A 24,654-nucleotide genomic window follows, 5' to 3' on the forward strand; every position below is an offset into this window, starting at 1 on the left:
CTCATAGGGAAATTTTGGGACTTCTGAATATCATTCTGGATTCTGGATGATTGGTAAAGGACAAAAAGAGATGATAAATGTTACAACTGACAAGGCTGGTTTTGCTTTCCGTAAAAGAAGGAACACATTCAGACAGCAGTTCCTGGAAAAACAAGACAGACCTAAGCCATTGTAGATCTGTGGGGGCCACTTTGCACATCATGTGTTTGCTGCATAGGATTTACCACCAAGAGTACAACCCACATGGATTCACAGCCAGCCACAGTCTCTTGACAATTGTGCTTTCATGATGTGCATGTTTCAAGACACATATTTGTAGCACTTGATATGCTCACTTAAAAAACCTTAGGCGCATACCAAAGTTTAACGTCCAAAGTTGCCCTGATTTTGTTTCTGTCAAAAGCGGAAACTTCATGTTCTAAATAGGCACATTTGCTAATAAAGGGTAGCTGAATAAAATGCATCCTCCTTACTTTTTATTTTTTGTGATCAGTAGAACCAGGCAACACACCACTGTCCTGTGTTATGTTTAACTTGTAAACTGGCACAAGCTGTTATTGCTTTAGTTTTATGGTTAACACCAGATGCAGTTCAGTAGCAATAGCAGACTGTCCAATCTGATGCACAGTGCTCTGCCCATGTGTTTATAATATTACCAGTGTATTGAGCAAGGAGTATGAGTGTGTGTGTGTCCTGACTTGGAATTGACTTGGAATTAAAATCTCGTGCTTTTAATTGTATCACAAGTACCACCATCCCATTTATTTATTTTATTTTATTGGTGTGTTAAAAATAGGCAGCTGTACTAGATCAATTGTATGTAGAGTGACAAAAGATATGGGCAGCTGCCATTCCCAATGAAATGAAAGTACTGACCCGATTTCAACATATTATGTATCAGATTCAAGGAAAGGAGCTGTGCTTAACAATTGCTGGTTTGTATATCATGGGTGAAGTACTGTGAGGGCTTCAATGACAAAAGTACCAGAAATTATGCCCGTGGCTTTGGACTCCCATGCTGTTTTTACCAATTAAAACCACAATACATCTCCTGTCAATTGACAGTGCTGGCTTGCATGACCTGTGTACAGAATTGGGCCTGTAGGTATTTAAGAGTATGCATGCTGTGATGGAAGGCAGATAATTATATGTGCAGCAGTATGGCAAATTCAATGGCCCATGTTGGAGTCATAGCTGGTGAGCAATCATCATGAGCTCTATGTGGAAATTCTTTTAAAAAGCTGCCACAGAGTGTAACAGATGTTTTCTTGGCGTAGAAGTCAAGCCAAAGGAGATGACCTTTACAGTGGGGTGGAAAGCCTCATACTCATTTTTTCAAATGAACAGAAATGTAGAGATGCCATAGTGAACTTCAGTGCTGAACACAGTGGCAACTCAAACCCTTGTGATCTGGGCAGCTTGCATGAGAGTGATAAAGATCTTGATGGACTTAATAAGAATGGAAAGGGATGGTGGTAATTGGGTACTGCATTTGAATACATTTGCCACCTTGCTTCCATGGATTCTTGTTGTTTAGTCATTTAGTTGTGTCTGACTCTTCGTGACCCCATGGACCAGAGCACGCCAGGCACTCCTGTCTTCCACTGCCTCCCGCAGTTTGGTCAAACTCATGTTGGTAGCTTCGAGAACACTGTCCAGTCATCTCGTCCTCTGTTGTCCCCTTCTCCTTGTGCCCTCCATCTTTCCCAACATCAGGGTCTTTTCCAGGGAGTCTTCTCTTCTCATGAGGTGGCCAAAGACTTGAAGCCTCAGCTTCACAATCTGTCTTTCCAGTGAGCACTCAGGGCTGATTTCCTTCAGAATGGATCGGTTTGATCTTTTTGCAGTCCATGGGACTCTCCAGAGTCTCCTCCAGCACCATAATTCAAAAGCATCAATTCTTCGGCGATCAGCCTTCTTTATGGTCCAGCTCTCACTTCCATACATCACTCTACAAACCCTAACCCTACAATCCTCAAAAAATGTGAACTATGCTCAGTAAGGCCTTGTTCACCTAGCTGACTTGAAAGGACTTGAGCGTACAGAGCCAGGAGGTCACTGCTTAAAATTTTGGGGTGAAACAATTTTTAAAAAAATAAAATTTATGCAGAACGTGTAACAGAATTTATAAATAAAAACTGCAACACGCACAACAGAATCATTGGCATTGCACAAAGTAGAGAAGCAAGGAATTCAGTTCCCTATGACATGGTCAGAATGATCATGCATCTCACAGGATTAAGAAACATCTCTTCAACCTAGAAGATGATGACGACAAAGCCGTATTCATAGTCTGTTAATCTCTCTGCATGACTGATGCATGATTCAGATGATGTTTTTAAAAGCCATAGAACAGTTGAAGAGGTTCAGTGCATTCAGAATAGTACCTACAAAAGTCACAGAACCTGACAATAGCAACATACTTCTGGTCTCCCTGACAACAATCGTGGCAACAGATGATGTTCCCATTAAGTTGCTGAGAGCTAATGACCAGTGGATAGAAATCGCAAGGCATCATTTCATTTCTTTTTCTGTAGGAATTTCTATACTGTTCAACATACAATTTATCAGAGATTAGTATGAAGGTTTGATTCATCAGGGCAACTCCTATCTCATGATCCACTGGGGGGAAAAATAACTTGATAAACTTTTGCTTCGTTGTCAAAGGTTCTGACACAGCAGAACATAAAGAAAATGATCAAGGCTGATGTTTTCAGAGACTGCATACACACAGAGACTTGTTTAAAGGTGCTTACCAAATGATCCAGATGTTAGGATGTCTAGATGGAATACGGATTCTCTGTTTCACTGTTGCTTGTGAAGGTTGGAGAACAGGTGAGCACCACGCCAAAAGCAGGCCATTGGTGTAGATAACCCTACATGAGGTTCAGAACTTGTGTGCATTGATGGTAATGCACTAATTCGAGCAGCAGGGAAGCCTCAGGAGTTCCTGACATTTTGTGAGCGTGCTGACAAATTCTTCTGCTCTGTGGTCTGACACTTTGGGGACAGTACTCCAGTCATTTTTGATAGATGCACTTGAGTCTGTTCCACAAAGGCTGACACACAACCCAAACAAATAGGTTCGAAAGAGGCAGTACTAAAGCACGTTGATGGGCCTTGGTGCGCTGGTGTGAAGTCACATCACTGGGCTAAAAAAATGTTACAGTAAATGTTAGAAAACCAATCTGGAAGGATGTAATTTTGTTTCTTTTTTTCAGTCCTAGGAATCGTTCTTCCTATGTGGGCAATAGCACTAATATCAATTGGAGTATCAGTAATATTCGCTATCTTAGTCTGGATATTTGTGTGTCCGTGGATGAAAAGAAAAATAGCAAGTATGTCTTTGGGGGTGGGGGAGGTCAAAATGTGTGTAATTTTAAATCCCATGTCTGAGGAAATACTTTTCCAGTGTGTTTTCTAGAATAGTGATGCTTTAAATATAACTGCGACAGGTGACCTTTTTATGCCTTGCATATCATGACATTTTTTTGCGGGGACGCGGGTGGTGCTGTGGGTAAAACCTCAGCGCCTAGGACTTGCCAATTGTATGGTCGGCGGTTTGAATCCCCGCAGCGGGGTGAGCTCCCGTCTTTCAGTCCTAGCTCCTGCCCACCTAGCAGTTCGAAAGCACCCCTAAGTGCAAGTAGATAAATAGGTACCGCTTTATAGCGGGAAGGTAAACACCGTTTCCGTGTGCTGCACTGGTGCTGGCTCGCCAGAGCAGCTTGTCACGCTGGCCACGTGACCCGGAAGTGTCTCCGGACAGCGCTGGCCCCCGGCCTCTTAAGTGAGATGGGCGCACAACCCTAGAGTCGGACACGACTTGCCCGTACGGGCAGGGGTACCTTTACCTACCATGACATTTTGGTTTTTAGTTGTTGTGTTTTAAAAATGCAGGCCATGATCCAAAGAATGAAAGCTCACTGTGGCTTCATACTTTAAAAACAAAAACACAAACACAAACAAAAAACCCCCAGGAGATTCCTATTTCGTATCTTAAATACCTTTGAAACTTAACTTGTTTCCAAAAATTACTTACTGTGTGACAAATGGGGAAAAGGATATTTGAGAAACAGAAATCCCATTCAACCAAGATAGCTTTAGACTTCTCATGTAGTACTTCACATCCCAGCCAAAGTATTTTATTTATCTAACAGCTAGGCTGCTTTGAGCTCAAGGAAGCATAGAACAGAAATTTAAGATTTAGTGATCTAAATTAGATTGATGTGTAGGTGGAAGCAAATGTTCTGTTTCCTTGGTCTCTGGAGGTAGTTTAATCTTACAGATGTGGGCAACTTTCTGGGTTTCTTGACAAAAGAGCAAAGCAGTCAGTGCATTTATTTAAGTGATACTACTTATTTCTGTTGAGTGGATAATTAACCCATCCTTATAAAAGCTCCGTGTTTTCCTTAGGTCGGTTAAAGAAAGAAGGGGCATTATCAAAGATATCTGACGAAAGCCTTGACAAAATACAAGATGAGGATACACCTGTCTTTAAAGAACTTCCTGGTGCCAAAGCAAACGATGAAAGTACTATTCCTCTTACTGCCTCTGGAACAGAAGAGGCTGGTGTATCAGATAATATAGCAAATGGAAGCCATCCTCGTGTGCCATATGGTGAGAAACCAAGAGCACATAAATTATTTTCTGTTGTGTTGCTGCCTCCTGATATCTAGTGGGCAATTCCCTTCTGTGCAAAACCCCTTCCCATCCCAACTTTTTTGTTGTACAGGGTGAATAAAAAGAGAGAGCATGTGGTTTTCTTTTTTGGATAATTGCTCATGCTCTTTTTCTGGGTGCTTGTGCATAACAGTTTTTTTAAAGAACAACACACAGTTGTATGCTACACTGTGTAATTGTGTATTGTCTTCTCAAACAGCTACCTGTTCATTTACCACAGTTTCTTTTAGTGGATGATGCATTTAAGGCTGCTGTCATATCAATTTCTGATATACTGGTAATGAACAACAGAAATGACATAATATTTTGGCTGAATTTTTAAATGGTGCTTTAATATTTGAGATATTTGAACTATGTTTCACCAATAGACAAGTCTATATCTATGTATTTGTTTTCAAAGACTGAGAGTACCGTATTTTTCGCTCTATAAGACGCACCAGACAACAAGATGCACCTAGTTTTTGGAGGAGGAAAACAAGAAAAATATATTCTGAATCTCAGAAGCCAGAACAGCAAGAGGGATCGCTGTGCAGTGAAAGCAGCAATCCCTCTTGCTGTTCTGGCTTCTGGGATAGCTGCACAGCCTGCATTTGCTCCATAAAACGCCCACACATTCCCCCTTTTTAGGAGGGAAAAAGTGAGTGTTATGGAGCAAAAAATACGGTATTTTACTCTAGTAGCTGAACAGGAATGAATGAATGAATGAATGAATAATTGCATTTATTCCCCACCCTTTCCTTTAATGAGCTCAAGGTGGTATATATGGTGTGTCCCCCTCATTTAATCATCACAACAGCCTTGTGAGGTAGGTTAGGCTGAAAGGTAGTGATTGGCCCAAGGTCACCCAGTGAGCTTCATAGCTGACTGGGAATTTGAACCCTGGTCTCCCAAGGTCCTAGTCCAACACTCTAACCGCTACGCTGCAATGGCTCTCCATATGCAGTTATTTATGTTATTATTACACCTAAATTGGTAATTTGAAATAACATGGTTCCTGCCTGCAGATTTATAATCTGAAGGTAAAGGCAAGAGAAATTGAGAAATTGGAGAGGATAAATCAATTGGGGAAAGGTGGGTGGCTACCCCCCTCCCCATCAACAGGCCAATAGAAGGGTTTCTTCTGACATTTAACCCAGAGTGGCTGGCTGATTCTGCAGTCCAAGAAGAGAAGGGGTTGGCAATTGGCGAGGAAAGAGCCTCAGTCTGTCTCCCAAGCAACAAAGTACTTGGCTTGACCATGCCTGAACCCCATTTTCCAACTCTTTGACTAGTGTGGATTCCATTGAATATTCTGGTGTTCTCTCCCTACGTATCTCTGACCAATTGGTCACCAGAAAATGGCCTCGGAGCAGCAAATATTCTCTGATGGAGCATAAATGCTCATACAAATGATTAAAAAAAAGAGTGATATTTCTTTGGCGTTTCACTGTTCTGTTGCCTTTAGGTCTTTAGCTTCTTCTGGGGGGGAAAAATACTTTTCTTTGCTGTTTTAGGAAGAGCATTTTCAATGACACAGAGTATGGTGAAATCTCCAATTTCCAACGGCACCTTTAATTTTGACGGGCACATGAAGAGCGATATTCATGTGTATCACACTGTGCACAAAGACTCGGGATTGTACAAAGACTTACTGCACAAAATACACCTCGACAGAGGCAGCGACAACCGGCCCACGCAAGAAAACAACTACAAACTGCTGCGGCGCAACAATAGTTACACTTGCTACACAGCTGCCATCTGTGGGATGCCAGTGCATTCGTCCTTCAAGGCAGCTGATACGTCAACCCCAGAAGATAGCGAAAAGCTAGTTACAGACACGGTTTCCTATTCCAAAAAGAGGGTTCGTTACGACAGCTACTCCAGCTACTGCAACGCTGTGGCAGAAGCAGAAATTGAAGCGGACGAAGGTGGCGTGGAGATGAAGTTGGCATCTGAGTTAGTAGATCCTAGCCACCCCCCTGAAGACCCCGCAGAGGATGAGAGAGATGAGAGGGACTCCTCGCAGGTTCACCTGCTTTTTCACTTTCTCCAGATCCTCACAGCTTGCTTTGGATCGTTTGCTCACGGAGGCAATGATGTCAGGTAAGTGAGGAGGGCTTGCATATGTGCACGATGTCATCCTTTAAAAGTTCTGTTGTTTGTTCCAGCAGTCCAACAAGGTAAAATCTGCTGCAGAATCTTAGTAATGCTGATCTGTTTTAAATGCAGGCATTGCTCAAAACGTTCCTGCATCTATGGCTGTATCTTCACACTGTGCGTAAAACTTCCATTTGTGTGAAGAACAAATACAGAAATGAAACCACGTATCTGAGATTGAGGGCTCCAAGTCTGAACTATTTTTGTTGGTTTTACATTGGATTTCAGCTTCCCTCTTGGTGCCATATTGCTTGTGTACAGGTCTAGCTAGAATTTATCAGCTCTAATTGCTGAGTACTGTATTTTTCTGTGTATAGGACGAGGGTTTTTTTTTAATTTAAAAATATTGTTAAAATTTGGGGTTGCCTTACACACGGGTACGGGACATGGATGGCGCTGTGGTCTAAACCAGTGAGCCTCTTGGGTTTGCTGATCAGAAGGTCGGTGATTCGAATCCCCGCAACGGGGGTGAGCTCCCGTTGCTTGGTCCCAGCTCCTGCCAAAAAGCACACCAAAAAGTGCAAGTAGATAAATAGGTACCGCTCCAGTGGGAAGGTAAACGGCGTTTCCATGTGCTGCTCTGGTTTCGGTGTTTTGATGCACCAGAAGCAGCTCAGTCATGCTAGCCACATGACCCAAAAAAACTGTCTGCAGACAAACGCCGGCTCCCTCGGCCTGTAAAGGGAGATGAGTACCGCAACCCCAGAGTCATCTGCGACTGGACTTAACTGTCAGGGGTCCTTTACCTTTACCTTTTTTTTATATACACTGGTAGTGCATAGGGGGGACGGGCGATGGTTCGCAGCCACGAGTAGGAGATATACAGCAGTGATTGGGCGGGTGATTGATGTATGTGCCAAGGGCTGTTTGGGATTGGCTGTTGTTGTGGCGATTTGTGGCTGCTGGCGGTGATTGGGCAGATGATTGTTGTCTTCTGTGAGCTGTGCGATTGGCAGCTGCTGTCAGGCGGGTGAGCTCAATAAGTCTGGGCAATCTCCCCCCATTTTCTTAATTTGGAGTCCCCAAAAATAGGGGTCGTGTTATACACAGGAGTGTGTTATACACGGAAAAGTGCAGTACATTTTCAGCAAGTTTTACCAAGTTGCTGGCCAGTTTCTTGTTCATAAATTAGGAGAAGGTTGCAAGGCACATGTCAGTTCAGTGATTTGGAAAATAACCTCCTAGGCAGGCTTAGTTGTATTGTGCATAGAAACAAAAAGCAGCTACTGTAAACAAATAGCCTGCTGTAATCCAAAAGGTTGCTTCTTGCACTCCCCACAAATCCATTCTGTTTTTAATAAAGCGTAGCTTGTACAACAGGCTTGCCTTTATTGGGCCAGTTTTGGGTATCTGTAATCATATCCCATTGATTTTTATACGCACCCATTTGCCACTTCTGGCTCACCGCAGAGTCTTACAGCTTTTAGAACTTCCTGTGCTTGATCATATATCAGATTAATAAGATGAGATATGAATGAGCCTTCTTGGCTTCACAGACAGCCACGTCGCTCCACTTTCAGCAGCAAGTAAACCATGAAACCTTCAATTGAGTATGGCGTCTGAACTGCTTAACAACTTCGGAGCAAGCCAGGGCATTGAACCACAACTTCAAAGCATGGTTTCCTAGTATGGGCGAAATGGCAAGGTTTCAAAACCTTAGACTTGGGTCTGTATGCCGCCCTCCAAGCCTCTCTGTTTGACACTCAAGACTCAGCCCAGAGTCCCACCCCCTCTTGCCTGGTTGGAATGTGTCCGTCAGCTGTGACGTTGCATAGAAAGGGGTGTGTGAGCATGTGTAGAAACTAGCTCACTGTACAAAGGTAACATGTAGAGGTGCTGCTAGGCTCACTTTTCTCTCTGGCCCTGCCTGCTAAGGGTTCCCAGAAGGAAATGTGGCCTCCAGCTGAACAAGGTTCCTCAACAATGCTGTAGTTAATTGGAGACTTTGTGGTCACTCACCTGCCAAAAGGAAGAGCTTAAAGGGCTGTCTGTGCATGTGGCCAAGAAACTTACCCATCTCTTAATTTATTAAGTTAAGAGATGATGTCCGAAGTCCTACTGAGGAAGTTGGGGCCATCGGAGAGGTTGTCCTGCCGGGATCCATGCCAGTAGCAGATAGGAGCATAGAAACTTGCTTTGTTTTGGCACTCACTCATTGAGTGAGTCCAGATAAACAATGAGGCCACAGATGGAAAATCAGCTGTGGGATTCAAATCCCTGTGAGCATGAACTGTAACCAAGTTCTTAACTGGAGGGTAGGCACTTCCTGGGTTAATTATACAGTGTTTACTCTTTCTTAGTAAAGAAACATTCCCAAGTTATTTGGCATGGCAATGAAGTTTAGTGTTTTATGGTCAGGTGCCCTGTTAATTATTTAACGTGAAAATAGCAGCCAAAAGCAAAGGCCAGTTGTACGGCTGACATTTCATTGCCTATTTTTAATACAGTGGTACCTCGGGTTACAGACACTTTGGGTTACAGATGCTTCAGGTTACAGACTCTGCTAACCCAGAAATGTAGTACCTTGGGTTAAGAACTTTGCTTCAGGATGAGAACAGAAATGGCGCGGCTCCAGCGGGAGGCCCCATTAGCTAAAGTGGTATCTCAGGTTAAGAACAGTTTCAGGTTAAGAACGGACCTCCAGATCGAATTAAGTGCTTAACGGGAGGTACCACTGAACAGCTGATAAATAAATTCAAATATACTGTTTTGTATAGTTCAACATTTAATGGAAATGTAATGCAGCACTTAATGCAGTGCTCAAAGGCATTGCATTATTAAAACATTCAACACAATGGGATATAAACAAGAATGAAATATGTCAGGTATTATGTAAAAGTGAAGATGCTACTGTGAATGGAATGGATGAGCTTTGGCTAAAAACTGCCGTCACAAAAGAGAACCACATGAATAGCTCTATAGCGGTGCACAAAAATGTCAGCTTGGTCCAATTACAATATAAACATAAAAGATGTGAAGAAGAAGCAGGAGCTGTACTTCTGTGTGATATACTTTTGCATAATGCTATGGAGCATTTATATACATTTGTATGTATTATGTATTAATGCAACAACTGTATGCCCAAGAGCATTTAATTATCTATTAAGCTTGAAAATAGAACCAATTCTGAAATGAGTGGAGATTTAATATTAGTAAAGCACTTGTTGACATCAGTGAGTGCTTGAAGCAATTTTTTGATTTAGGCATATTGTGCACAAATAAGGCGTGCCTCTAAAGCAGGGGGAGTCAACCTTTTTATACCTACCGCCCACTAATGCATCTTTCTTGATGGTAAAATTACTTTAACGCCCACCAGTCCTCGATGGAAGGAGGATTCAGCCTGTGCCGTAGAACCCCCTACCGCCCACCAAGAATCCTGAAACGTCCACTAGTGGGTGGTAAGGACCAGGTTGACAACCCCTGCTCTGAAGGTTCACAGAGAGGAGGAATATCTCGTGTAGCACAGTGGCTAAGAATAGGAGCCAAAAAGTCACAGGTTCAAATTTAAGCCGACACGCACTCATTGAGTAATCCACTCTCTCTCAGCCACAGCCTGGCCTCTGCAACAGGAGGTTAATAATTCTGGCCTCATTTGAACACTGGAAATATTTTTCTTCTTCCACCTTTGGTGTTATCATTCTCATTCCAAGTGTGCCCCTAAGCTGTGTAGTTTGGCTGAAGGTGCCATTGGAATGGCAGCTCTCCATGGGTCATTGTCAGATTGGTGGGTGGGGATGGGGGAGTGCTGCGCATTCCTCCCGCATGCTCCTTGATGTGGGCTGGTTGCTGGCTTCCTCTTTCTTTGCTATTTATAATCTGCTCCACAGTTTTATGTGGAACACCTGAATTGTGTTCTAGTGTGATGAACTGTGGCTTTATTTTCAACTGGAATTGTGCCTGTTGCAAGACAAGCCCTCTTCAGGCTGGATTTGCATATATCACAGTGCTGCTTGCTCCAGGTGGCTGCAGCTCAGCCTGTTAACTTCCCTCAAGGATTGTCCCAGTGATACAGTGGTGCCTCGCAAGACGAAATTAATTCGTTCTGTGAGGCTCTTCGTATAGCGGTTTTTTCGTCTTGCGAAGCAAGTCCATTGACAGCTTAGCGGATTAGCACTATTAGCGGTTTAGCGGCTTTTAGCGATCAGCTGTTAAGCGGCTTATCAGCGGATCAGCTGATAAGCAGTTTAGCGGCTTAGGAAAAGGGGGAAAAAGGGAAAAAACCCCGAAGGAACTCGCAAGACTTTTTCGTCTTGCGAAGCAAGCCCATAGGGAAATTCGTTTTGCGAAGCGCCTCCAAAACGGAAAACCCTTTCGTCTAGCGGGTTTTCCGTCTTGCGAGGTGTTCGTCTTGCGGGGCACCACTGTATCTTAATTTCCCCTGCTTTTTCTGATAAAAACACAAAGAGATAAAAATGTCCTTTCTAAGTTAATGGAGCACAGGGTGAAGCAGCAGCTTCTTTTGTCTACGCTGAAAGCATGGCAAATCAGGTTCTTTGGCTGATTCTGAGCTCTTAATGTGGTGGAAGACAAAAAAAAATGTTCTTCCACCAGAGAAATTATTGAAATAACAGAATGAAAATTTAAATGTGTGTGAGAAGGGCTGAGCACAGGTGGAGGCTGGAATGTGAAGGTTGTGTTTGCAAGACAACCATGGCAGAACGACGGAATGACACGTATGCAAGAGCTATTGCCATAACTGTTTAGGGCAAAGGAAGGAGGAAAAGATAAGAGAGTTGCTATGCCTTGTGATTAAACCGGTACAAACTGGTAGAAGGAAGTATTGCCGTATATGGACATTACCACCTCTTCGCTTGTAAGTGTGTAAATGCTTGTGCAGTTTTCGTATTTGGTAAGCCACCTTCCAGCTACCTGCTGGTTGAGCTTGTTTCACATTGGCCTTGCCACACCCGATTAAGCATCCTGTTTGAGTGACAATTTGTGTCTGGATTCTGTTGGCTGTGTCGGGCAGCCAATAGAACCCCAATATTTCCCCAAACTTCACTTGTGTGTGTCTGTGCCATGCACAGTTTTAGAAGCCTCTATCAAGTCCCTTCCCTACTCCGTTGTCTTTTCTTCCTAAAAGAAAAAGCCACAAGCCAGGGGTGTGTGGCCCTCCAGGCCTTTCTGCCTGGCACTTGGAGCTCAGTCCATGCCACACCTCCCCAGCCTTGCCCCCCACCTTCCTTGAGTGCCTGTTCCTGGCTGGAATTCATGCCTTCAAACTCCGATAATGACCCTTTCTTGCCTGGAATGGAGAGCAGTCAGGATTGCATGGCTTTGTAGAAACCAGGTTACTCTACGGAGGCAACTCCATAGGTTGCCCGGAAGGGAATGCGACTGATGGGCTCAAAAAGTTTTCCAGCTCCTAAGTCTTGTAGGGAAGATCCCTGAGTCACATTGGCTTTCCTTTCCTGTTCGGTTTCCTGCTCTACAATATCCTTTTTGACAGGAGATAACCAGAGCTTGTACGTGCTGTATTCCAAATGTGGCCAGTGCGTACAGTTATATAGACCTGTGCGCTTTACTTGAAACATTACAGACCGTCCTGTCAAGAGAGACCCCTGGCCAAGCAAGCAGGCAGAGGCTTTCAGCCCAGGCCACACACTCCAGTAGGTAATGCTTATGTGTTGCTTTGTTCACGTGACACATGTAGGCACTAGCGCTGCAGCAATACAGCATTTTTCGTGGGTGGATGGGAGCAGGCACTAGGTGGAGCAGTAAGGGAACAGTGATGAGATGTTTGAGGGTAGAGCTGTGTGTTCCCTGCAGCCTGCCCAGCACTCCCTCAGCTAACCTGCTGTCCTTGGGTGTTGTGGAAGACCCAATTCCAATGCCAGTTTTAAATTTGATCCAACTGCATGTCTGGTTGACTTCTGTACATGATTTTTTTCTTTCAGGGGGGAGGCGTCTTGTCTTGGACTGGCCCTGGTCTAGCAACAGGAGACCTGGATAGGTTGGAGGTCACATACTAGATCAGGCAGGCAGGGTAGCATGGGAAAAGGACAGGACAGTGACGATTTGCAGCTGATTCTGCTGGAAAGTTGTGGGTTTTTGTTAAGGCTGTGGGGTCAGCTGACAATACTCAGAGAAGTACTGCAGCCAAGAGAGCAGCCTTGAACCACAAAATTGGGACTGCCTGGCTGGCAGGAGGTGCAGGAGGTCAGGCACTGAAGAGTTATGGTTGGAGGTCCCAGTATGAGACATTCCTCATCCTTGGCACCTTACCCTTACATAACGTCAGTGGTGAGCCAGAAGCGATCAGATTTCCACAGCGCCTTTTTAATAGTTTCCCACTGAGCATTAATTTGAACACCCAGTGGGTGCTCTGTTGTAACACCGCCAACATTTTGAGAATGATTGATTTTGCGTGGTGTGTTCTGCGTCTGCGATTGCATTCACTTGTGCTGTTTAGGTTTCTTCCTTCATACCACCCACGACATTTAAAATGCCGGAATAGACTCTTCGTTGAGCACCACGCAGCTAGGAACACAGCTGCCAACTGGAAGGCTTATTCACTTTATGAATCAGGTGGCAAGTTGATACCTGTGGTGGAGGCAGCCTGACCTGATGGAATTCCCCTGAATAACTCAAGCCTCTTATTTCCACAGCCATCAAGGCTGATGACTGCGCTGCTTGGGTGTTGGCATTCCTTTGGTTGTGTGTTTCATTCATTGGGCACTGGCTCCTCCAACATTTGCTCTGTTCTTTGGAAATAGAACCGTAGCTTTCAGATTGTATTTTGTGGGTGCTTATTAGGGGTTCTGCACCAAGTAACTTGGTCGTAAGGACATAGCAAGAGCCTCCTGGATCAGGCCAATGGCCCATCTAGTCCAGCATCCTGTACTTATATAGTGGCTGAACAGTTGCTGGTGGCAAACCAGCAAGCAGGATTTGAGCACAAGAGCAATCTCCCCTCCTGTGGTTTCCGGCATTGGAAGCATTGCCAGTGTGGTGTAGTGGTTAAGAGCGGTAGTCTCGTAATCTGGTGAACCGGGTTTGCTTCCCCGCTCCTCCACATGCAGCTGCTGGGTGACCTTGGGCTAGTCACACTTGTCTGGAGTCTCTCAGCCCCACTCACCTCACAGAGTGTTTGTTGTGGGGGAGGAAGGGAAAGGAGAATGTTAGCCGCTTTGAGACTCCTTAGGGTAGTGATAAAGCGGGATATCAAATCCAAATTCTTCTTGCTGTTTCCAACTGTGGAGGCAGAACATAGCCATTGTGGGCAAGTAGCTTGAAAGACTGCCTGCTATTCCTGACCGTCCCTTGCTATGCACAGCAGCAAAGAGCACGCTATCTGTTTTGTAAAGTAGGCTCCACAGGCTAACTTGAGAGTACATGTGTGTTCTTTGACTTGGTTTTCTTGGTCTTACAGAGCGTATAGCTACCACCTGTCTTTATATTCTTGGATTTCTTCCCCCTGCTTATCTTAGGTAACAATGGCATGGTGAGGGTCTCGTGGAGCTAAAACCGTGCCCCCAGGTTTCTTTTACTTTCTTCCATGAAGCTGAAAGCCTGCCATTCACTCCTAACTGAAAAATTGTGATGTTGCAGTTGGACCTTGTTGTGTGAGCTGCATCTGTTCTCTCCTTCTTGCGCTGGGTAGAGCTAGGCATCCATCCACAGAAACGTCTCCCGGGGGGAGGAGGGCTGTGTCTGCTTGCACAAAGCGTATCGAGATGCACTGCACCCCACTCAGGTCCCTACAATATACAATAACACCATTGTGAAGCATTTAAAGGATTAATTTAGCAGAAAGATGGTAGGGTCAAAAGCCAAGCTGTTGGAAAACAATGGAAATAAGTGTTCTGTTTCAATTCAAGCCTGGTAATTGGATCATTCGTAGCAAACAATGTTTGTGCAAATATAAATCTAAAAGGCCCGCAGTTCAGAGTGGGAATAATTTTTCTTGACTTTTGTCGTGGCACCCTACAGAGGCAGCCCAAGGGGAAGGGCTGCTCTTGTGAGCTGCTATCTTTATCGTACTCCTGCTTACCTAGCAGTTCTCCTGCCAACCTAGCAGTTTGAAAGCACGTCATAGTGCAAGTAGATAAATAGGTACCACTCCGGCGGGAAGGTAAACAGCGTTTCTGTGCGCTGCTCTGGTTCGCCAGAAGCGGCTTAGTCATGCTGGCCACATGACCCGGAAGCTGTACGCCGGCTCTCTTGGCCAGTAAAGCAAGATGAGTGCTGCAACAACCCCAGAGTCGGTCACAACTGGACCTAATGGTCAGGGGTCCCTTTACCTTTACCTATCTTTATCGTAAGCAGCCCCAAATTCATCTAGAGCTCCTCTTGCTCCACCTTCAGACCTGGAGCCTGGATTTTACCCCTGTGACAAACAAGGAGGCACTCCTGAATGAGGTGAATCTCTGTTTTATTAAATCTTACCATTTAAGAGCCTAGAAATACAAGGGAAGAGGAAAAGTGAGCAGTTCAGAGAGAGCCAGTGTGGTGTAGTGATTAAGAGTGATAGATTCGTAATCTGGGGAACTGGGTTCGCTTCCCCGCTCCTCCACAAGCAGCTGCTGGGTGACCTTGGGCTAGTCACACTTCTCTGAAGTCTCTCAGCCCCACTCACCTCACAGGGTGTTTGTTGTGGGGGAGGAAGGGAAAGGAGAATGTTCGCTGCATTGACACTCCTTCAGGTAGTGATAAAGTGGGATATCAAATCCAAACTACTCCTCCTCCTCCTCCTCCTCCTCTTCTTCTTCTTCTTCTTCTTCTTCTTCTTCTTCTTCTAAGATTAAAGAGATTTTTTTTTTAATTAACAAAAGCAGACATTTAAATTTAAAATTGCCATTAGTTTGGGCCAGGCCAACTTTGTACCTGGTGGAAGAAGCGTAGAGAAGGCACATAATCCCAGGAGCTATTTACTATGGCCAGTGACTGGTGCCAAACCTATGGGCTTGTCAAAACCTGGGGTATTTTTAACATAGAGGGGGAAGCATTCATTCTAGGTAAGGGTTTTTCGGCTTGCTGGGTGGCACTGGTAAATTGTAAGTGACGGGTTGTACAACACTGTATTTTAAATTAAACTGCTTCTCCACCTCCTTGGCCCTGATAGCTCAACTGCAATTGGGGTTTAGTTGTTCTTGAAACACCACATTTCTATGACTCTGCAAAGAAAGTTGCTTGACAACCTTTTTCAACGCCATTGCAGTATAAACCTTCTTCCTACTGAGCCGTAAGAGTCACTTGAGTTTAAGGATTTTATTCTGGTTGGCAGTTAGTGTTTTCCTTTTTTCTTTTTTGGTAAGTTGACGACTGCCTTTAATTCCTAGGGAATGTGTCAGGCACAAAGTTGCAAGATTTATATCATCTGAAAGCTGGGGCTCCCATTTTTCAGAAAATATTAACTTCTAGACTTTGCCTTCTTGTTATGCACCATGTCAGACAGTGTCACTGCCCTTGTTCCAGCTGTGTATTTTGGCAAGGTGCTTACACTAAATATAGCCAATGCTAGTCCTTGTATCTAGCTGTCAGTTCTTGGGTTGCGTATTCTGTGCATGCCATTCTCCATTGCCAGCGCCCTGAGAAAGCTTTGGCTTGTTAATTCATTAAACTTGGATTGTTAATACTGGGTATTTTATGTATTTCTTCTGGTAACCAATTCTTCCTTTCTATGCTTTCCTACTATTAGGTAACAGATAGCAAAATCAGTGCCATAGAATATTGCACAGGGCTATGGATGATTGGCCTGTTCATTCTATATTTGGCTTGCAGTGTTCTTGCTGTGAGCTTGTGCTTCAGAAGTGCGTGTCACATAGAACTTCCATCTCTGTTTGGTAAAGAATAAAAATGTGTTCAGCTCCGCCCTGGGGAGAGAAAACTAGATCAAATCGGTGTGCTTCTGAAATGTCCAGTTTTGGCTCCCAGGCTCAAAAACATTTAGGCAAGTAAGTGAGTTGCCATTGCATACCTTCAGGAGCATGATTTTATACCACTAAGCTGGTCAGACATTTCATTATTATAGTGGTTTTCCCATGTTTGGTTTAGCAGGAAACTAGGTTTTGTGACCAAGTCACAATAGGAATCTGAAGCTAGTCTTGACTTTCTTGAGTGTTCCTGTATCATATCCGTATTTCCGAATATGTGTCTCATTTGCTTACTGCATTACATTTTGAGATGTACACATACAGTCACGGGAAAAAGAAAGTGCACCGTCTTTGAATTCTGTGGTTTTACATATCAGGACATAATAACAACCATCTGTTCCTTAGCTGGTCTTAAAATTGGGTAAATACAACCTCAGATGAACAACAACACCTGACAACACACATGTGTTGCTGTTCATCTGAGGTTGTATTTACCTAATTTTAAGACCTGCTGAGGAACAAATGGTTATTAGTATGTTCTGATCTGTAAAACCACAGAATTCAAAGAGGGTGAACTTTCCCCCCCCATGACTGTACCCATGTCTTTAAGTGAATGCTTAAAAAGATAATCTGTGGCACAGTGGTAACCAGCATGATGACCTTTGAATGTTACTGGACTACAACCGCTGTCAATCATACTTGAGCTCATGGGAGTTGTATTCCAACAATATGTGGAGGGGACCGCAATGCTTACCCCTGCTGTAGAGATCATCCAAGAATAAAGATGAAAAATGTGTAAAGAATGTATGCTATTAGGTGTGTGGAAAGAGAGAGAGAGAATGAGAGATCATCCCTGGTTATTCTCACCCCTCCCAAAATGAAGGTTAAAAATTACTGAAAATAAATTGTAGCTAGGATTCTATTTCCCGTAAAGCACATGGTATCATGAAGTGACAGTACTAGTACACTTTCTTCAGAACTCACAGGGCTATTAGGGTTTATAATTGTTCAGGGAGGGAGCTGGGGGATCATGAACTTTCCCCTTCCCTCCTCTTTCAATGCAATGTCCTTCAACCTACCCCATTGTAACCAGGGGCATCCTTATTTCTGCTTATGGAACCCAGTATCAGATTTGCAATGCTTAAGCTAGCAATGCATACATGCCAGCAAAAAATATGTAGAAAAGTGGTCACAATCTGCTGTATGTTGTGAATGTAGGGACGGCAAAGGAAGCATTTCATAAAAGTGCATCGGGGTATCTTCTGATTCCTATATTTTGCTTACTAAACAATATTCAGCCCACCTGTCCTGTGATTTTTCAAAGTGACTCACAAGCTGACAAGGAACAGAACAGTATCCTTTAAAATATTTTACATGCCAATGAAACACCAGATTGTAGCTGAGTACCTTTGAACTCGGACGCAGGTGGCGCTGTGGGTAAAAGCCTCAGCGCCTAGGGCTTGCCGATCGAAAGGTCGGCGGTTCGAATCCCTGCGGCGGGGTGCGCTCCCGTCGTTAGGTCCCAGTGCCTGCCAACCTAGCAGTTCGAAAGCACCTCCGGGTGCAAGTAGATAAATAGGGACCGCTTACCAGCGGGAAGGTAAACGGCGTTTCCGTGTGCGGCTCTGGCTCGCCAGAGCAGCGATGTCACGCTGGCCACGTGACCCGGAGGTGTCTCCGGACAGCGCTGGCCCCCGGCCTCTTGAGTGAGATGGGCGCACCAACCCCAGAGTCTGGCAAGACTGGCCCGTACGGGCAGGGGTACCTTTACCTTTACCTTTACCTTTGAACTCTGCAAGCAGCAGGAAATGAGAACACGGTTCCTGCTTCTTGTTGTCCCCATAGTGGATAAAGAGGGAATATGAAGCATGGTCACTTCTGAGGATTTTGTGAGAGAGAAGATAATAACCAGAGCAAAAGCACTTTTTAAAAACAGCGCTTGGAATTGCATCCAGAAACCAGTTGGGAAACTAGCTGTGTTCACAATGGATCAGCCCATTAGCCCACATATTGTCCTATCTCTGTGAAATAAGAAAAAGTTAAAACTCCTGTTTTCTATTGTGTAGTAGATTCATGTCTGTGAAAACGCCACTCTGGTATTTCCTTTTAGAGGAAGATAGCATGTCTCAACATCATGGGCGCAATATGCAGCAAGGAAGGGTGTAAAAAGGTAGAGGGACCCCTGACCATTAGGTCCAGTCATGACCAACTCTGGGGTTGCAGCTCTCATCTTGCTTTGTTGGCCGAGGGAGCCGGCGTACAGCTTCCGGGTCATGTGGCCAGCATGACTAAGCCGCTTCTGGCAAACCAGAGCAGCGCACAGAAACGCCGATTACCTTCCTGCTGGAGTGGTACCTATTTATCTACTTTCACTTTGACGTGTTTTCGAACTGCTAGGTTGGCAGGAGCAGGGACAGAGCAACATGAGCTCACCCCGTTGTGGGGATTCGAACCGCCAACCTTCTGATCGGCAAGTCCTAGGCTCTGTGGTTTAACCCACAGCGCCACCCGCGTCCCAAGGAAGGATGTAAATTGTAATAAATGAATGGCTGTTTTTGTAAGGTTCTTCTGTCTTTGTTCAGGGTGACTAGGGGAGGGTATTGAGTGAAGCATTTAGGATTTGATAATATATTTTCACTGCTATGTTTTCCAGCAATGCTATTGGCCCCTTGGTTGCCCTTTGGCTTATTTATGACAAAGGTGGCGTACTGCAAGAAGCTCCTACCCCCATATGGCTGCTCCTTTACGGGGGCGTTGGCATCTGTGTGGGCCTCTGGGTCTGGGGGAGAAGAGTGATCCAAACCATGGGAAAAGATCTCACGCCCATCACGCCATCAAGGTACGTGCCCATCTCCTGCATCTAATTGCCCTGGCATTTCATGCTAGCTATGCCGTAGCATATGTGTGCCTAATGATTTCTGGTTTTGCTCGGAGTAGTGATGTACGTAGCTTTCTCTTTAAACTAATGGCAATGTTGTTTGCATTGTTGAGGTCTAGTTGGGCAGAATAGCCTACCAATGTCTGAATAGCATAGAGAGGCATAAATTAGGAAATGGCAAAAATCGAAGTAGTTTTCCATGTGCTTTTGAATGATTAAAAAAAGAAACCGAACCTGTGATTTTTTTATTTGCTTTTAATGCATACTAGACCTCTGCTGCTAACCTGTTTACTAATTGAGCATGATTTATTGGAATGTAGTATAGGTTGTCATTAGCAGCGAGCTGCTCAGCTAATTTAACGTGGATGTGTGTGTCCAGTTTTTGTTATTCAGCAGCTCTTTGTTCTCTCACTTAATATAACTCAATGACCAAAGATCACTCGGAGGGAACCGGTTGGAGACGATGCTGGTAAGACGTTGGCATGTTGCATGGTGTCAGCCCAGACTGATTGATTACACTTTTTTTTAAGAAAGAGTGACTGTGAAGTGTTTTTTTTATGCTTCCTGCAGTGGATTCACTATTGAGTTGGCTTCGGCGTTCACAGTTGTGATAGCTTCCAATATTGGACTTCCTGTCAGTACTACACACTGCAAGGTATGCCTTTGCCATGTGACTGCAGCCAGGCCGGTCTGGACTGTTCGTGTTTTAACTCTGCTGCCCAGATCAGTTTATAGCGGCATGATACCACAATGAGGAAATGCACACATCCATTTCACATCCAAGAACTCTCCCCACTCCCCGTCACTCCACTCATATGAATGGACAGCCCTTAGGTTCCCTTCTCAGACATCTCACCCTTTTTGCACATTGCGGAATCAAAGTATTCCCTCTCCCCCACAGACACTTGTTATCAGATTATTCCCTACGCATCCACATGGAATTCGGCATAGTGGTATGTTCCCCGAAAGAGCAATCTATCAACCACTGGCCTTTTGCATTGCCCATTAATTTCAGAGGGTCTTGTGCAGAAGGAAAGATTGGTGGGGTTGCACACCAGGAACTGTCTAATCTCGATGTTTTCACATGGTCATGGAACTGCACATGAGAACATTTAGGAATAATGACACGAGCCCAAATGTTTTAGAGTGTAGTAGGGGCGGATGGCCCGAGGCGTTTTGATGCCTGAGGCAAGAAATCCAAGTCTCGCCCGCCTACTGGAATTAAAATAACGAACTAAAAATCTACATTGTGCTGCCCTTGACTGGTAAACCAAAATTTGCTGCCATGCACGGTGGAGTTGGCCCTGAATAGCAGTAACTTTTTCCTCAGGTCATGCCATGTGAACGTTGATCTGCTGCACCCTTCTTTGTCCGGAGGTTCTGACACTGTTCATCGTTCATTCTTCTACTTTCCTGATGAATGCATGGCATGGGATTTCCTGTGTGTCGCTCTTACACTTCAAAATCTCCATCTGTCTTCTTTTTATTTCTTTACAGTGGATTTTGCATTGAAGTAATGTGTGCGCTAACCGTACTTGTAGCCTCAAATGTGGGTATTCCAATAAGCTCCACTCATTGCAAGGTATTGGAGTCTGCAGTGGTCACGTCGATTAAACACATGCTCAATCTTTAAAGAAAAAGAAACAAATAACAAATGCTGATTCCCCCACATCCCATTTTGCCTTCATTAAGTAATATACTACCAAGCAAGTTTTAAAATTAAAAAAGCAATAATTAAAATATGGAAAATTAGTTATTTACAAAATTATACAAAACATGTGAGTTGCAAATTCCCCCCAAATGTTAGAATGTCGGGGAGGTTTTCTTTTTTTTAAAAAAAAGAGAGCGAAAAGAAAAAGAATGTATATATTATATTATTATTCTTACTGCTGTTTATAAAACACATTGTAGTATTCATTTTGTAGTGTATTAACAAGCAACAGTCATCATCTTAACTTTTAGTTTCCTTGCTTCTATATAAACTTAAACTTCTTAGTATTAGCTTTCGACTAACAGTTTCATACATTTTATTTTCTTCCCCCAGATTTGCAGTTTCTCATATGTAACTTTCATGGATTGTGGTGTGCATAATTTTAGGAGCATACATCACAAGTCATTGAAATACAGAACCGAGCATTCATGTATCTGAAGGCAAATGGTATTTGATTTCAAGCCAATCGGAACTAGAAGGTCTATACAGATTGTAGCTTTTCAGTGATTAATCTGCTTTTCTAACCTGTATTCTCATCAAAACGTAGTCAGCTAAACTTTGATAATGTTTAGAAATGGGTTAACTGATGCCAGTGTCACTGATACCCTCTAAAAATTGGGAAAATTCATGAAACAAAACAGAGCATAAGTTGAATATTTTTTTAAATTGGTGTTAAAATTAAATTGTGGTACTTTTCATATACATCACTATTCATGCTTTCAGACCTGCCCCCCCTTTATTTTAGCATATATCATATCTCTACCACTGCCCACTTTCCATTTCTCTTATTCTCCTCCCCCACGTTCCTCCCTCCAAATCTCTTTAAAAAAACACCCTAACAAATAAAAAGAGAGTCGCAGTGGGGTGACCAATCTGCTAGAAGGAAAATCCGTAGCAAGTAATGAGGTAGAAGAATAGACAAAATCTCTAGGAGCTGATAACAGTTCATGTATGAACATATCACTATTCTCCTTAAAGAAGATTGCAAAATATTGTAATATGAGGTCGAGTTAAACAATGTTTTTAGATACCATGATTACAGTCACATGTCCATTACTTTCAGGGCTAGAAAAGTGTGCTATACGCCCCCTACAATTTCATAAGCAGAAGCCAACCCCGTCCCCACAATCCAGGCAAAGATTCCATTTACAGAAGCCATCTGGACTGGCAATTGAATTTTACGTCCACATTGGTGACAGAACCGTGTTTTCTGCTGCACCTAAGAACAACAGGATAACTTAAACGGTCTTGGAAGGCTGCAGGGCACACAGACCTCTTGTCATCCTAAACATTATCACTGCTCACTCACCACTTTGCCTGGTGCCTGCGCAGATAAATGTTCCAGTGTTGCTGCACTAGTGTCAGCAGTCGTCATGTGAGCACACCTTGCATTTGCACACATGATTCCTGCTGGTGGTGTAGGTCCTGTTCTGGTGAAACTTCCCCAGGCAAAATGAAGAATACTACAGTTACTCTCATAACTGGAGGAGGAGTGAATACAAGAACCATTTCTGACCAAGTGTCGGAGCATGTGGAAGGAATCTAAGCTACAGCTCTCCGTGCCAGTTCAGTGCTCGCAGGAGAAGGAGCTTCATTTCGCTCTATAGGACGCACCTTTTCCCCTCCAAAAATGAAGGGGAAATGTATGTGCGCCCTATGGAGTGAATGCAGGCTTTCGCTGAAGCCTGGAAAGCGATAGGGGTCAGTGCGCACCGACCCCTCTCGCTGTCCAGGCTTCAGGAAGCTATCCGCAAGCCTTCAGAGTGCGGCGGGAGTTCCCCTGGGCTCCGAAGGCTTGCGGATAGCAGCCTGCAGCCTGAAGCCCGGGGAGCGCAGTGCCAACTCCCCGGGCTTTGGCCAGCTATCCGCAAGCCTTTGGAGCACTCCCCCAGCCTGCAAGTTCTGGGAGCGGCGGCAAGGCTGTGCAACCTTGCCTCCGCTCCCGGACCTGTTCTGGGGGCTGGGGTCGGGGGAAGCTCAGGCTTCCCCCACCCCAGCCCCGCGGCTAAAAACGAAGCCGCGCACAGCCTCTCCCGGCTGGAGAGTTTGTGCGTGGCTAAAGAGGAAGCCAAGACGGCGGAATGGTTTCTTTGCTCTTTGGGGCTGGGGGAAAAAAATAATCCCCCCCTTTATTTCCCCCCTAAAAACTAGGTGTGCCCTATGGTCTGGTGCGCCCTATGGAGCAAAAAATACGGTAATTTGGTGCACCTGATCAGTCAATTCCAGCCAGCTCCAAACTTGCTTGGAAGAAATACAAAGCCTTCTTATTTAGCGTCCTTCCTTTCACAAATGGCTTCCTCTTGCCTGCAGTATCTCTTCTCCAGATGCTGTCTGACAAGAGGAAGGCAGAACATGATAGTGTCTCAGTTGTACTCCGTCCTTAGGGAGAAATGTAGGGTCATAAGAGGAAAACCTTGGCAATACAAGAAAACAAACTGTGGACTTAATGGCACTTAGAAAGGAAATTGGGTTAAGCGGTTAAAAGAAATGGCAGTTGCTCACATAAGACAAATCACAGACCATTATTTGAGATGTGAAAACATAGTTATTCTTTTGAGCGAATATATTGTATTAGAAGCCTTCATCCAGAGAACAGCTTCAGGCAAGCCCTAAAATGGCAGTGATCAGAACAGGAAAAACACATACTTCTTCTATTTGCCAGAGTGATAGAAGATTTGTCAGCCCTTTTGGCATATCTGAGATAACGTACCAATAGCAGGGATGGAAGAACACTAGATTTGCAGCTTGCTAGAAAAAGAGCTCTTCCTCTTTCCAGGATGGGGCTCAAAGCTGGACAAAATATCTAAGCTCCAACCTCAAGCCATATGCTCTTCACTTATGAAATCCAGCTTTGCCACCGATTTCCTATATTCTGCCACATAATTAATTTCCACTTTCTGTGGCACAGGACATGGGTGACGCTGTAGGTTAAACCACAGAGCCTAGGACTTGCTGATCAGAAGGTTGGTGGTTCGAATCCCTGCGACGGGGTGAGCTCCTGTTCCTTAGTCCCAGCTCCTGCCAACCTAGCAGTTCGAAAGCACATCAGAGTGCAAGTAGATAAATAGGTACCGCTCTGGCGGGAAGCTAAACAGCGTTTCCGTGCGCTGCTCTGGTTCACCAGAAGCAGCTTAGTCATGCTGGCCACATGACCCAGAAGCTGTACTCCGGCTCCCTCGGCCAATAAAGCGAGATGAGCACCGCAACCCCAGAGTCGGCCATGACGGGATCTAATGGTCAGGGGTCCCTTTACCTATGTCACGTGTAGCAAACTTCTGGGCATTTTATTTGTTATAACTTGCTAGTTGTAGTTTTTGTTACTGAGTGGTGGATTTTTTGTTTTTTGTTTAAATTACCTTGTTAAGTTGCTTTGGAAATGGTTTGCCCTGAAAAGCAACATATATTACTTTAAATACATAAAACACGGTTGA

The 24,654-nt window shown here is 44.3% G+C and overlaps 1 protein-coding gene and 1 long non-coding RNA gene across 14 annotated transcripts in view; one reads left to right on the forward strand and one right to left on the reverse strand.

Annotated features, from left to right (window-relative positions):
- SLC20A2 (solute carrier family 20 member 2) overlaps positions 1–24,654 on the forward strand; it is an 88,936-nt gene that overhangs the window by 61,487 nt on the left and 2,795 nt on the right. For 5 of the 13 annotated variants that reach the window (XR_014557446.1, XM_083709394.1, XM_083709389.1 and 2 more), the window contains exons 6-10: positions 3,222–3,338; positions 4,417–4,620; positions 6,177–6,765; positions 19,288–19,473; positions 20,083–20,167. Coding sequence is in view for 11 of the 13 variants with exons in the window: in XM_083709394.1 (XP_083565520.1) it covers positions 3,222–3,338; positions 4,417–4,620; positions 6,177–6,765; positions 19,288–19,473; positions 20,083–20,167 (1,181 nt within the window). In the remaining 2 variants the exon portion in view is untranslated. Of the gene's footprint in view, positions 1–3,221; positions 3,339–4,416; positions 4,621–6,176; positions 6,766–19,287; positions 19,474–20,082; positions 20,168–21,009; positions 21,095–24,654 lie in introns of all 13 variants that reach the window. The other 8 variants (XM_083709390.1, XM_083709386.1, XM_083709391.1 and 5 more) reach the window with 5 other exon arrangements.
- Positions 17,219–18,932, reverse strand: LOC310830336. The gene is made up of 2 exons (XR_014557598.1): positions 18,418–18,932; positions 17,219–18,041 (listed from the first exon to the last, which is right to left on the reverse strand). It is a non-coding gene; the product is annotated as an uncharacterized lncRNA (long non-coding RNA).

This window comes from Podarcis gaigeae (genome assembly GCF_964106915.1).
Source record: "Podarcis gaigeae genome assembly, chromosome: 13".
NCBI lineage: Eukaryota > Metazoa > Chordata > Lepidosauria > Squamata > Lacertidae > Podarcis > Podarcis gaigeae.